This window comes from Cynocephalus volans, chromosome 8, assembly GCF_027409185.1.
Source record: "Cynocephalus volans isolate mCynVol1 chromosome 8, mCynVol1.pri, whole genome shotgun sequence".
Lineage (NCBI taxonomy): Eukaryota > Metazoa > Chordata > Mammalia > Dermoptera > Cynocephalidae > Cynocephalus > Cynocephalus volans.
The window spans coordinates 54,210,181-54,225,617 of record NC_084467.1 but is presented as its reverse complement, the minus strand read 5'-3'; the positions used below and the strand labels follow the sequence as shown (position 1 = coordinate 54,225,617).

Below are 15,437 nucleotides of genomic sequence, written 5' to 3'. Positions count from 1 at the left end.
AAAAGAAGACCACTGGCTTTTTAAAAAAACAGGTCTACATTAATGTCTAATAGAAAATCAACATAATTATTATCTATAGTAATTTAAGAATTGCTTATGATAGTATTGGTTACTTAAAACTTAATCTGGTTTTAAAATATCAGAACTATAGAATTTTAGAGTTGAAAGGAATTATAGTGATCATGTAGTCTATTTTACTCCAATTTAAAACTGCATGTTAGGTAATCAGTGAAAAAATTAAATTTTTGTTTCTTTTTTTTTTTTAATCTGTTCATTAATGAAATGAAAAACAATCTAGGCAAATGAAATTGAAAATAATGAGGATTTTTATTTTTATGCTTCTAGTTTTAATTTATAAATCTCTTTTAGAATTAGGAAAAATTCATTCTACATATAAATTTATGTTTATTTTCTAAGCATTTTATTCAACCATCCTACCAATATTTATTACATATCTATTATGATTTCTATGGCATATGCTGAGGTTATAACTGTTGCTGCTTTCAACCTAGTCAAGGGTACAGACAAATGAACAGCAATCTTCATATAGTATGATGAGTGCTACAACAGCACTGAGCATTAAGTGTTAGGGCCATCAAAGTCATCTTGGTCAGGGAAGTAATCAGGAAAGGATTCTTGGAAAAAGTGACATATTCCCCAAAACCTGAAGGAAGAAGAGTGAAGAAAGAGGGAGGAATTATTATACAGGCAAGATGGAAGCACTACATACAAAGGGCTTGAGGTGGGAGAGAATACAGAAATTGGGAGAAACTACAGAAGTATGGGCGGAAAGAAGCCTGAAAGGGAATGGTCAGGTGGAGAGAAAATCTGAAAACAGGTGTCCCAGAAAGATCAACAGTGTCTAACACTGGAGAGAAGACTTCAAAATATCTACTGGATTTAATGATGAGGAAGTTCCTTGTCCTGGGAGGGAACAACCTCTATTTGAATTAACTGGAAAGATGAATGGGAGTCAAGAAAGTGGGTGGAGTAAAAGTGGACAATTCTTTCAAGTCCTTTCACCTGTGAAGAAGAGGCCAGAAATGAGATGATAGAGACAGATGGGGAATGAGAGATTTAAGAATAAAGCTCTATAGCTTTATAAAGAATAAAGCTCTATAGCTTTATAAAGAATAAAGCTCTATAGCTTTATAAAGAATAAAGCTCTATAGCTTTATAAAGAATAAAGCTCTATAGCTTTATAAAGAATAAAGCTCTATACTAGAATATGTATAAATAGTAATGGGGAAAAGCCAATGTAGAGGGAATGTTTGTAGATAAAACTCATTTATGGGAGTTTTAATGGGGACATTGAGAATACAGGCACGGATGGAATCCAGAGCACAGGTGAGATCTGGGGCATCTAGATGTCTTTTTTTTTTTTATCCTTTTCTGGCTATTTTGAAATATACAATACAATATTATTAGTTATTGTCACCCTAGAGCACCAGAACTTATTCTTCCTATCTAACTGTAATTTTGGAACTTTGTACCGTCTCTCCACCTTTCCCTGGCCTCCCCTAACCGCCTAGAAGTCTTTTTAGTAAGCCAGATCATTGCGCTTTTAAAATTAAAGCACATGCAAAGTTACCTTTGAAAATAATATGGTCAATCTGCAAAACCACTCTGAAAAAGGGAAGCACCTCTCAAATTTAAAGAAAACATTATATGTTAATCAAATATATTTGGATGGTTAAAGGATTACTATCAACCTATGAGTCAAGACCTAGTGCAGGACTTGAACTTTTTATGGATATTCCATTAGCATAGTACTTATGTAATCTATAAAAAGTAGCTAACTTAAAGGTCCAAAAATGTAACCTAGTTTATATTCATTATATAGCTCATTCCCTTAAGTTTTCATTCACTTGGAAGAAAATTTAGCTTGAAACAAAATATCTTTGTTTTTTTCTACTAATTGAAAATGGGACTGTTAAGAGAGTTTTGTTTTTTGTTTTTTCCCCTAATAAGTGAGTAATAGGAAGAAAAAAAAAGACTTGGTATGTCTAAGTGGCGACAGTGGTGGAAAGTAAAGGGCTCATTAGTATTTTTTCTCAAGTCTCCACATTCCAGTGATACCATTTTATGTCACCTATCATCCTATTTTAAAATCCCCTTTAGGGCCGGCCCATGGCTCACTCGGGAGAGTGTGGTGCTGATAACACCAAGGCCACGGGTTTGGATCCCATATAGGGATGGCCGATTGCTCACTGGGTGAGCGTGGTGCTGACAACACCAAGTCAAGGGTTAAGATCCCCTTACCGGTCATCTTTTTAAAAAAAATAATAATAATAAAATAAAATAAAATAAAATCCCCTTTACAGCTTGGGGCATAGATAACTTTACTATATGTTTTTAGTATCATAACCAGATAATTAATTTCCTATAAGTCAATACCTTGTGAAATAGAATATATGGTCACATTTATTGGATTTATAAAGCATTTGGCAATTAATAAAATGTTTTCACATTACGTTACTTTTTAAGGCCCATTATCTGAAGAATTCAAACTGCTAGATTATGACAACCCATTTTACAGATATCTAAATCAAAGGCCAAAATTCCAAATGACATTTAAACTATGTGCTAACATGTACTGGGTACAAATATAACATACTGCCATAATGGTATTCATATTTCAGAGCTGACATTTACTGGCCAACTATTCTGTTACTGATAGTATTGTACTGTTCTTAATTGCTTAATATAAGTTTTCATGCCATATACTGCTTTCCTAAATGCTATATAGATTTAATTCCTAATATTCCAAAATGCATTTAATTAAAAGCAATCCACAAGTAAATTAATAAAAAATTTACCATTAGAACAAAATATTGGCTTCTTAAAATAAAAATAAATTTCTCTAAATTTTTAACTTTTTTCTAATTGGAAAATTAAATAGCCATTTTTGTATGTATTTCTGTTTTCTTTTAGTTTTTTTAATGAGTAAGATAAACCAAAAGTATATAGGATTTTGTAGAATTCATTGAATATTACTTTTTAAAAGCTTACTGTTATTTTATTTTGACTCACTACTCATAAATGAAATGTGCATAGATTTCCCTCTAAATTAATAAGGCTACATTATAAAAAACATTATTTGTATTTTAATAACAAAATATATAATATGGACATAAAATATAAATGCATATAAATATATTATTACCTTGGTACATCAGTTAAATTGATTAGCATTTAGTTGATCAATAAATAACAGACCAAATGTGAAATAATTCTTCTCAGTTTGATACTTCCAAGTTGAATTATTTAAGATATGAGGGAATACACACAATAATATATCCATTCTTGTCGTTCATTCAGAGGCATTACATGTTGACAAACCTGCACATAAAAATAAAAAGCTTTTACTTTCCTTCTATGTATTATTTTAGACCTTTTGTAAAAAATATCCCTGTGCAAATAAAATTCTATAGTATTTGTCCTTAGCAGGGACTGGCAATCTATGATCCGAAGTCTAGCAGGATAATCCAATCCAAATCCCACCTTAAAACAGTAGTTTTTAGTTCATGTGTGTGAATGTGGGTAAAGAAGGGTGGTGGAGAGCAGAGTAATATCTTTTCCTTGCTAAGCCTAGAGAATTATCTAAAAATATTAACTGGAGAAATAGAAAAGATAATCTCTCTTTATCTTCTTCTAGAATGTTTCAGGATTTCATGGACAGAAAGGAGAAAAAAAGGGTAAGAACAGAAAGCTTTCTCTTTTTCTCTTTCACTAGACCCTGAGAACATACTGATCTGTCCCTGCCTTTGAGTTCCTAGCTAAATCCGAAATCCAGAGTTCTCTTACCACCAGAACTATAGCTCTCCTGGCTCTTGACTTGGTTGCTTATCTAAAACTTACAGGCATTTTCTCTTTTGGATTACCTTAGGAAATCTTAATAATGTAGATTAAAATATTTGGGGTTATCAAAATTCCTTTATTATAAATACTATTTAGTATTTCAATAGTATGTTCAAAAGTGCTTTCACATACATCATTTTATCTTTATCTTTATGTTAACCTTAGGTGAAGTACCTAAAACTAGTGATACTATCTTGAGGGGGGCTAATGAGGAATTGGTTAACAGACACAAAGTTTGACTGTGTATTGTAATGACAAGTAAACTAATTATCCTAATCTAACCATCGCACATTGTACACAATTATTGAAAATTAATGTTGTCCCCACGTATATGTATAATAAATTATCTTTAAAAAATTATTTAATTTCTACATGTTTACTCATAGCATTACAAACAACAATTTCTTTTTAAAGACATTTTTTAAAAAGGCTTTAATTAGAAAATAATGCATTACCATTGTAGATTTTGGTGCCACTTCTACTGCAAATATGTTGAGTCCTCTGTTGTTTACGCAGTTTTTACTTAACTCATTGTTGATGTGAATAATCACTTTATTATTTGACTATTAAAAAAAAAGATGTCATAAGTTGCTAGTCCTTTCTTTAATAAATACAGACAAATATAAACCTCATAATAAGCCCTGAAGTTCTGTTTTAACATCACACAGTCCACTACACATTCATATGAACTGGCTCCTTCTCTCAACTTTGTATCTGCTATTTTTTCTCATTCATTCTCTTTCCATTCTATCACCAATTATATAAACTTTTTCTTTTAAATGTGACTTTATTTACCCTTTAATCTTCATTTCCCAGGACATTATGGATATAAGGGCCACATTATGTCATCCTTGGCTGACTATAGCAATAGTCTCTATTTCTTTTATTGTATCTCTAGTTTTTCCATCCTCCATTCATTCCGATACTATCTTCAAACTAATATCCCTAAAAGATCCCTTTAATTGTGTTACTCACTCATTCACTCAATGTATATTTACTTGGTATCAACTGTAGGTCAGGTACTGTTCTAGGGTTTAGATAAAATGACCACAATGAGACAGTTCACAGTCTAGGGGAGATATAAATAAATGACAACTATAAAACATTTTGCTAAGTCATATAATAGAGATATTCATAGGAATCTATAGCAACACAGAAGGTGAACATTAGCTCCAGCTGGGGTTTCAAGGAGGGCTTCTTGAAAGAAGTGACAATTGAAATGACAGATAATGGCCTCTAGGACAGACAGGAAGCAAGGGAAGTGGAATGAAGTTGATAAATGGGAGAAATGATTCCCCTGCTAAAGAGCCTGCAATCACTCCCTAATCACTAAAGGGGCAGTATGTTAGACTACCTGAATTTATTTATCAACTCTTCTACTACTTAGCTGTTTGAACTTTTGCAAGTTATTTAACTTGTGCTTCAGTTTCCTATGTGTAAAATGCAGATAGTACTTACTTGATAGCATTGTTGTGATAAGTAAATGCATTAATATATATAAATGCCTGGCACACTGTAGGCTCTAAAATGTTAGTATTATTGCTACATTTTGGTGAAGAAAGTTTAATTTTCCTTGAGGGAAAAGAAGGAGGTGGAAGGTTGAGAAATGATAGGTAAAAGCAGAGCAGAGGTGTTGGGGTAAGTAGAGACTCCCCTTCACCCTTTTAATCCTAATAAAACATAGAGGGCAAAAAGGAAAACATGCTGGATCTTAAGAATCACTCTCCAAGACTTTATGATCCATTTGAAGATTGCAGTCTACTTGTTGGGAACTCTATCTTATTTCACGAAGTCCAAGCTCCTCTCTCTCATTTTCAAGATATCATATATAATCTGGATCTATTTTATTTATATTGTTTACCTTCTTAATACTTCAAATAAAGCTGTCTGCTTCTACAAAGCAGATATTCTCACTCTTTCCTCTACACTTCACATTGACACTTTCCATGTTTCTTCTTACAGTGTTGCCTCTGTCTCTCTGTATATCCAAATCCTAATCATCCTTCAGTACTCAAATCCCACACCACAATCCCTGTCCCCCTCATCAGAAATCCCTCCCCAACTTCTATGGTCCAAATTAACAATTAAGAGAAACAAATAGAATAAAACTCCTATTACACACACAAACAGTACTACATTATTTTACATTTGATTATTCTCTGATCTCTTTCAAGAGTATTTTGTCTTTCCAACTAGCCTACAATCTCATTGAAAGCAGAACTATGTTTTACACTTTCTGGTGGCCCTATTGTGACTACAACAGTTAGTTACATAATATATACTCAAATTGACTCAAAACTGAGCCAAACCTTAGGTATTTTAAGAAATTTATGGCAGGTATAGAAATAATATAAATCTCACCCTGGGACTAAAAAAAATAAGCCAACAGTACTAAGTACCTAGCTATCTTGTATAAGGTTTTATAAAAAATTATGATTTCTAGAGAACTGGGTATCTCTGGCTTTAAGAATTTAATATGTATTCATTTGACCAGTAATATTAATAGTGGCAGGGAAGATGGCCAAAGCTAGAAATAATTGGCTTGAAAAAAGTAGTTAGACAAAATAATGATAATCTATAGGATCTCTGATTGCAAAGTTAGTGTAAAAAGTTCAGCTAAATTTTTTTCTTTGTTTATAATATTTATTTAAAACACAATGTCTATTATTTAAAATAGCTATGTATTGTGTGAAGACTTTAGGAACAAACTAAATAAAATCTTTGCACCCAGATTATGCTCTATCTTCATTGATCTCCAAATATTTAATTTTCATAATATTTTAAGAGAAAAACAATGATCTCAAGCCTTTAGAAATCATAAAAATTATCATGCCCAGCTTGAGTTAGAAATCTGACAAGAAAAAAGAATAATGGTCCATTATAAACATTATTAATATAATGATATTTAATTACTACATAAGAATAGAGTAAGAGAGAAGATGTAACATTTTAGTAAACTTCATAGCAAAATAAGGAGAACCACTTTATAATTCATACCTTGTTTTCAATAACTGACGTTATCCAGGTGTCACAATTATAAGTATGTACAATTATATTTTCATAGCCATCCATTACTTTGGCATCACCCCTGTTAAGGACAGATTTACAAATGGCCTTCTCAAGTTGCCCACTACATGCCTCCATATGGACAGCTTTAATTCTTGGCTTGCATTTTTCTGCATAGATATCGATGATAAATGGACATGCCTGAAAAGGAAGAAAAAGCAAATCTTGCTTTAGCCTTTTAACAGAATTTTAACTAAATCACTAAATTTATTATTAATATGTTTATCATATAATTTAAGAAGATGCACTACAACCTTCTAGGCTTGCCCTTCTGATATACTTTTGGAGGAAGAAGTTAGAACTATGAATTTAGTAATAAAAAAATGTAATTCTGACTTTTTGGTAGCATATTAACTAATGATGTTCAAAAAAAACTACTATCTCTAGCAAGTTAGTTATACTTCCTTTAAGCCATAATACATACCAACCCTCCATTTGCTTTAATTCTAACTAACATCCTGTTATTTAATTTCCTTTTCTAACTTTAAGGCTACAGAAAGAATTCATCAAAAGGCCCTAAAGAAATTGTGTTTACAATTGAAACAATGCATGGACATAAAGCACTAAAAAGAATTAAACATAGAAAAATAAATTCACAATTCAAATTTAGTCTAAAAACATCTTTAAAATCTGAGATCTAAAAATATTTTCTGCATTTGGAACTGAATTTTTCCAGTGTCTACCTTTACTCTTTACCACAGCCTATAATGTGCTACACACAGTATACTTTGTCTCCCTATACAGCCCAGTCTCCTGCTTTTCTACCTGCTACACTGATCTTTCAGATCCTAGAGCAAATCAAGCTCTTTGCTATGTCATACGTTTGTATGTAGTGTTCTCGCCACTTGGAAGATTCTCGTCATATCTTCACACATGGGTTCCTTGTCCTCCTCCTTCAGATTAAAGCTTAAGTGCCACCTCTGAGGAGATCTGCTCTGATCTCCCAGTCTCCGTCACTCCCTCACTGTCCTTTTCTGCTTCAGCCTCTGGCTTATTTCTTGCAGAACACTTTTGAAATGATTTTATTTATTTTCTATTTAATTAATCACTCTTCTTCATGGAACGTACATTCCATGAGAGCAGTAATTTTGAATATTTTATTCATCACTGTGCCCTCAGTGCCTCTTTCTTACAGACTTAGAGTAGGTATTCAATAAGTATTTGTTGAATAAATGAATAAATTCACACACATTGATGGTCATCATTTTGGGGAGAAAAAAGATAAAAGTCTAAAGTAAATTTAGTAGAACATCAACAAAAATGTTTGTCTTAAAATATTTTAATGACTCTAACCTTTGGCAATAAGAGATAGAAAAATGAAAAATCATTGGACTAGAAAGCAGAAGACCTGGGTTTATAACTGGATTTTGCCATTTATCAACTACATAACCTGAGGGAAGTCACTTAACTTCTATGAGGCTTAGTTTCCTCATTGAGAAAGTAGAAATAGATAGTATATATTCTGCCAAGCGTTGTTGGAACTATCTATTAAGGTGATATGTGTAAAAATACATGTAAAATCTGAAACAAATAATAATGGTTGTGGTATATCTACAGGTTTAATTAGTTTTTTCGGTACTGAATAGATTCTGGTAATATTTTGTCATTTTTAAAGTCCTGGTTATCAGTTTTATTCAGCCAAAGAAAATCAATATTTATCAATATTCATTAAAAGTAAAACATTTTTTGGGCCGGCCCGTGGCTCACTTGGGAGAGTGTGGTGCTGATAACACCAAGGCCACGGGTTCGGATCCCATATACGGATGGCCGGTTCGCTCACTGGCTGAGCGTGGCTGACAACACCAAGTCAAGGGTTAAGATCCCCTTACCGGTTAAAAAAAAAAAAAAAAAAAGTAAAACATTTTAAAAGATCCTTATTAAAAACATGTTCTCTAAACTTTTAAAAGTAAAGTCTTATCACATTGAAAAAAGGTGTCCTATAGCTTTATTATATTTTCTGTTAATGGGCTTGATCTTTTATCTACTTATTTTCTTTATCCTACTAAATTAATATAGGAAGCAAGAAAACTATTAACTGTAAATTGTTAATTGTTAAACTAGGTAATAAGGAAAATGCGGAAGACTGTAATAATAAAACCTAGATTATGAGATGCTACCTAAGAAAAGAAACAAGGGAAGAAAAAAGGGAAAACTAAACATGCAAGTTTTACTTATCAGTATTCACTAAAAGAGCAACCATTAAGTTATGGTGATATAGGAGCAATACCCTTGTAGCAAGAACAATAAAGAAGCTGTATTACTCTTTGACAGAGGATCTGCCTTTACAGGTTGATATAGGAAATGTAGAAGTGTACTTCAAAAAGTTCATGGAAAAATAGAATTTAAAGATAATACTACTCCTTCCATGAACTTTTCGAAATACCCTTGCATAATCTATAATTCTAAAACCTGGATTAGGGAATTTAATAAGAAAAAATAAAGTAAAAAGACTGGTTGTGCCTGATTGTGGAGGGAAAAAATAACAAAAGACAAATTGAGAGTATGTAATAAGTTGTAGAAACCCTGAAATAAAATTTTACTTTTCTTGGTTTACTTAAGACCACTCAAAAAAAGATATTTCCAACAATCCTAAATCTTTTCCCAAATCCTAACCTGCAACTGATAATTTTATTATTCTTTGTGATACAATACCTACCAATCTGCCAAGTAGGATCTACTTCCTGATAAAATTTACTACAGTTCCTGTCCATGATCAAATTATAGCTCACGTAGGCATTAAATTACTTACATTACATGACGTTACTTCAAAAAGTTTATGGAAAAATAGAATTAAAAGATAATATAAATCTTTCTATGATCTTTTTGAAGTATCCTCACATATGATTTGAGAAAGTACCAAAGAAATAGGTATGGTTCCCAAATCTCTGTGGACAAAAGACTCCACAGACGTATTCAAACCAATTAGAACAGAGCTCATAAGATTACAGATTAATTCTTCCTAGATTATCATAACTTGCTTTTTTTTTTTATAAACATGAAAATGTTAGGCCATGTGCTAGGTATATTGACTCTGACATAGTACACATTGAGGAACCATTGCCTATCATAGCCTATACCTTAGTTTAATAGCTAAATAGACTCCTTGCCTCAGAGCAACTACAAACACTGACTAAATCAGTCAGTCAAAACATCTTCAGATTTCATATGAATCCTTTAAATCAAATATTACTGCATTTATAAATCTCTATTGCTAATGGCAACCACTCCGAATTTTTATATCAATTGATTAATTATAAATTGTTACTTTTTCCTTCTTATACTACCATCTGCCAGTGTAATACTCTTAATACAATTCTATTACCCTTAATGAGGAGAATATGTTCATTTTGATTCTATAAATCAAGAAATGTTCATGCCCAGAATATAGTTTTTGGATGCTGTAATACCAAATCCTGCCTTAATATTGTTTGTTGATAGGACTTATATTAAAAAATAAAAAGGTCAATACCAGGCTTAATATCGAATAAGTAGCCTAATCCATGTTTTTAAATCTATATGTTTACTAAAAGCCAAATTGTTTAAATGGCTAAACTGTGACTCTCTCTAAGGGATATCAAATTACTAAAATAAAAGAGTAAAGATAAACAAATAGCTAGTATGCTTTTAGAATAATTGACTTTTAAAAAATGCTATAGAAATAAGTTTTGGTTTTTTTTCCACTTTCTCAGTACCCTTTACAAATGAACAATAAATAAATTAATTATTTGACACTTAAAATAACTGCTATCATAAAGGAAGTGACTCAAACTAAAAAAAGAAGCTGATATATAGAAGCTAATATACTATATTATAGGAACTACAGAAAGACTCAAAAGCACTATAGAAACACTTCAGATATACTATAGTGCTACAGTTTTAATTTGAATGTCTGTCCCCTCCAAAGCTCATGCTAGAACTTAATCTCCAATATATTTGAAAGGTGGTGCTTTTAAGAAGTGATTGTATTATTAGGACTATGCCCTCATGAATGGATTAATCCATTCATGGGTTAATGGGTTAATGGTTTAATGGGTTATCAGGGAGTAAACCAGGGGCTTTATAAGGAGAGAAAGAAAGCATGAGGATGTGCTCTTGCTCAGCCCTCACTATTTGATATGCTGCATTGCCATGGGACTGACTCAGTAGAGTCCCCACCAAGAAGAAGGCCTTTATCAGATTGACCTCAGTCTCCCCAACCTCCAAAATTGTAAGAAATAAATTCTGTTTCTTTATAAATTACCCAGTTTCAAGTATTCTGTTATAAGCAACAGAAAACAGATTAATACATATATAAATACTTTAACAGATTGTTATGCTAAACAGACTACTCTGTCTAAAGTCCATGGAGAAGTTCAAGAATTCTATCATAGATTCACAAAACTTTGCCTGCCAAATTCTGAAAAGATATACTGGGAACCATCAGGTGGTAAGAAACATGAGGATAAGATCTGGCAAAACCAGACTGGCCACCTGACATGAGATAAAATCCTCCACGGAACAACTCATTCTAATAGGGACATATTGGCTATAATATTAAACACTGTGGAAAAACTTTTCTAGGATAATAAAGGATGTGGTCAGTATATGCTTTATCTGTAACTAAATTAACCTGGAAAAATTGTAAAAGTGGTACATAAACTGAGACTATGCTCTAAAAGACCTTTTGAGCATTTCCAAATAGATTTTATACAGTTGCCTCTCCTTCCATGGTTTATGACTATTTACTACTAACAATAGTACATTTATTTTCCCTGTTGAAAAGCCACAACCATCATGACTGCTTAGGACATTCCAAATTATTGATCCTGTGATAAGGTATACACTTAACAGGAACAATGATTCATGAATTTGGGTTATATAAGGTTTTGCTCCTTATTTAGAAACATTTTTGTCTTTATCATTCCCAAACCTCTGGAAAAATGAAAAGAGCCTTAACAGAATTGGAAAGGTTCATGCTTTAGAGATCTTCCAGTGAGTGAGGTTCTCCAAAGAATCTCCAGAAGCAGACAGTCCACAGAATTAACTCTAACCCAAGAAGTTTTGAACAAGCAACATGACCATATGAAGTTAGAGAGCTTCTTCCCAAGACCATTGAAACAAGATTCTACTATAGGTTACATGCTTCTTTGCATACTCTTGTTTATCTGTAGCTTTCCTCTTTACTGATTTAATGTTATATACTTCTGACTTGGCCTATTATGTTCTCCTTATTAGTAATAATGACTTGCCTAAGTTGAGAGTTTAAGGAAAATGTGCTTGAACTATGAGAAATACAAAATGCAACTTATTGTCACAACACCCAGAGACAATATACCTACAGTTTCACTAAGAATTATTACATATCTTGTGCAGCTCTTATGTGTAAATCAGACTATTAAATGGCAACCCATAACCAAGGTTACTTATTCTGCACAATTATTAATTAGGCCACTAAAGGTACGACTCCTTAACAACCTAAATAAGTTATAGTTTCTTACATGCACTCCGGAAGAATATATCCTTTATGGAAAAAGACTCCTGAAGATAGTACTCCTATCCACAGGAGTTGTGCCACTCCAAGTGGGCATCAAAAAAATTATTCCCTCATGTTGACTGATATAGTAATTAACATAGACTAAGCCCTGGGGGCACAACAAACTAGTTTCATTTCTTTAACTCAAGCAGTTTAATCAATTACCTAGTTCAAAAGCCTTGGATTTTCTTTTGATCGACCACGGAGGAGTCTGCACCAATGAATGCTAATACTTCAGGCTGTACCTGGATTGCCCTCCAGTCACTTCTTATAGTACTTCTAGTCATACTTGTTTGTCTCAGAGTTTTTGTTTAATGTTGTCCAGAGGTGGGTTTTTTTGGGGTTTTTTTTTATAGTCAAGTGCAGTAGTGAGAAGGCAATAAAGAGTAGAACAAGGAATTCGACTTGTAACGGACTGTGAACAATCACTTGAGATAACTCACTAACTTCGGACCAGCCTGTCCGGAGTCTTAAAATGCTTCTGCACAGTCACTGTCCTAACAGATGATTTAACATGTTTCAAAGACAAAAACAGGATGAAATTATGGTCAATGCACAAACTGAAATCAGATCTCCACAAATAAAACCTCTTCAAAGAGAATCAACAACAGTGGTTGAGTGAATTTTTGATGTTTTTTTTTCCTACAGCTTTAGCTGATGAAAGTCAAAAGGAAAAGCGATTTTTATTACCCCTTTGTTTTAATGCAAGTATTATTCAATTTCTATACCTATAGGTCAATAATAATGATGATGATAGCTGATATCCACATATGAGCCAGCTACTGACCCAAGTGCTTTACAAATATTAACCCAAGAAATACCCTTTAAAAAAAGATCAGAATCCCAAGTTCTCATACAGACATTTTCCTTATTCTAAGAGAGCCTTTATTCTGGTAGGACAAAGAGTTTCCCTATAAAATGAGACTTTAGGAATTCAAATAGCTTTCTCCAATTACAGAGTATAACTTTTTCTAATTACCTTTTTTCCCCCCTGCATATCATAAGCTCAAACTCTTTTGTCTCTGAATTAATTAAATGTTGGCAGTAACTAAGTTTCAGGTAAGACTAGGAACTTGCATTAACTAACTGAAACATGCTGTTTTACCCAGAGTTCATTCATATACTAAAGTTCAAGGATCTGAGTGCTCAATTCAAAAGTCATGTGTCACAAAAATATTCATGAGGTAAAATATTATATACTAAATCCATTGGCAAAACTTTAAGAATGCTTTACCTCTGTCAACTCCAGAGCTTTATTGTAGCCCATTGAATGTAGAGTTACCCAAAGGTCACAAGGATCTCCTTCTCGATCATTGGCTTCCATTAGATTCAAATCCATAAATCCTTGTCTTGTCAGTTCATTCTTCTTTGTGTCAAAATTCTCTGTTAAAACAACCAAAAGTTCCTTTCTTACATAATTTTAAAATTCACACATTTAATAAAATGTCTATTATAAATTATTATTCACAAATGTTTATTTTAGAGGAGGCCTTACAAATCTGTGAGTAGTCTAAAAGTGGAATAAGAATGGCTCAAAATATGCTTGAGAGCTAGCCTTCTAATTTCACACAATACAAAGTATAGTCACCATACATAATTTAGTTTTTCAATAAATTCTGAAGTTATAAATAGTCCAACTATATTCCAAACTTAGAGGAAATTGTAATATTTCTGGGTAAATTCCAACCTACCTGTTCATTTAGAGTGTACACTGATACATATTTCAAAAAATTAAACTGCTTCATATGTATTTGACACTTAAACCCAGCAGAAACTGGATGAATTTGATATAATAGCCCCAGAACTTCTGGAGTTTCAAGAAAAGAGATGCCGATAGCACCAGATTTAAGGAGATTACTATATGCCTAGTTCCTCTAATTTTAACTGAATTGTCCACTAGTCCTTAGAAGACTGTTAGATAATAGGGAACACTTTGGAGCCATGAATCAACTATATTTTCTCAGGCAAGTTGAAGTATGCCCATTTTAACATTATTTGTGAGCAAAAATAAATTCACCTAGAAGTATCTAGACATGAATAATTCCTAAATTTGTCTATAACATAGATAATAAGCAGCCATTTACTATGGATTATATTTTGTTAACTGTCCTACAACAAAAAAAAATTTTATTTGCCAACTCCCATCTGTATTATACCCAAGGGAAACAGGTATTCTTACGTGAGATAGCATTTCTTTTGTATGCATTATTGTGAGAAAAGCAGCAGAGACATAACTGTCTAAAACTGGTTGACTGATTAATAGTTTAAAATAGAGTTGAATGTGACATAACTTTTGCAAGGAAAAAAATAAATGCAGATTAAGTTAGATAATGGAGAGAAATGGTAGCCACTAAAATGGAAGTTGGAGCTACTATGTAATAAAGCAAGATGAAAAATTTAACATTTGATATATAATACAAAGAAATTATTACTTAAAAAATGAATCTAAATACTGTACTAGAGACTATCAATAACTAATCTACTTTTAAAACTTAAAATTCTCAATCCTCATTAATTTTTAAACAGTTTATTAACATCTGACTTCAACACTTACTGTAAAGCTACAGTAATCAACACAGTATGGTATTGGTGAAAGAAGTGACAAATAGATCAATGGAACAGAATAGGGAGCCCAGAAATATACTTACAGAAATATATTAACTGATATTTGACAAAGGAGCAAAGGCAATTCAATAGAGAAAGGATAATCTTTTCAACAAATGGTGCTGAAACAATTGGATATCCACATGCAAAAAAAGTAAATCTAAACACAGACCTTATACCTTTCACAAAAATTAACTCAAAATGGGTCACAGACCCAAATCCAAAACACAAAATTATAAAACTTCTAGAAGATAATATAGGAGAAATTCTAGGCAACCTTGGGTTTAGTGATAAGGCTTTAGATATACCAAAAGCATGCAAACCATGATACACGAAAGAAAAAATTGACAAGTGAGACTTCATTAAAATTAAAACCTTCTGCTCTATGAAAGAC

At 32.3% G+C, this 15,437-nt stretch overlaps 1 protein-coding gene across 1 annotated transcript in view; it reads right to left on the bottom strand.

Annotated features, from left to right (window-relative positions):
- Positions 1-422: 422 nt before the first annotated feature.
- EFCAB7 (EF-hand calcium binding domain 7) overlaps positions 423-15,437 on the bottom strand; it is a 43,838-nt gene continuing 28,823 nt past the window's right edge. Inside the window, exons 11-15 of the mRNA XM_063106415.1 lie at positions 13,674-13,822; positions 6,859-7,068; positions 4,317-4,424; positions 3,167-3,342; positions 423-664 (exon numbers count right to left, since the gene is read on the bottom strand). Coding sequence (XP_062962485.1) covers positions 3,268-3,342; positions 4,317-4,424; positions 6,859-7,068; positions 13,674-13,822 — 542 coding nt within the window. The 3' untranslated portion in view covers positions 423-664; positions 3,167-3,267. The remainder of the gene's footprint in view (positions 665-3,166; positions 3,343-4,316; positions 4,425-6,858; positions 7,069-13,673; positions 13,823-15,437) is intronic.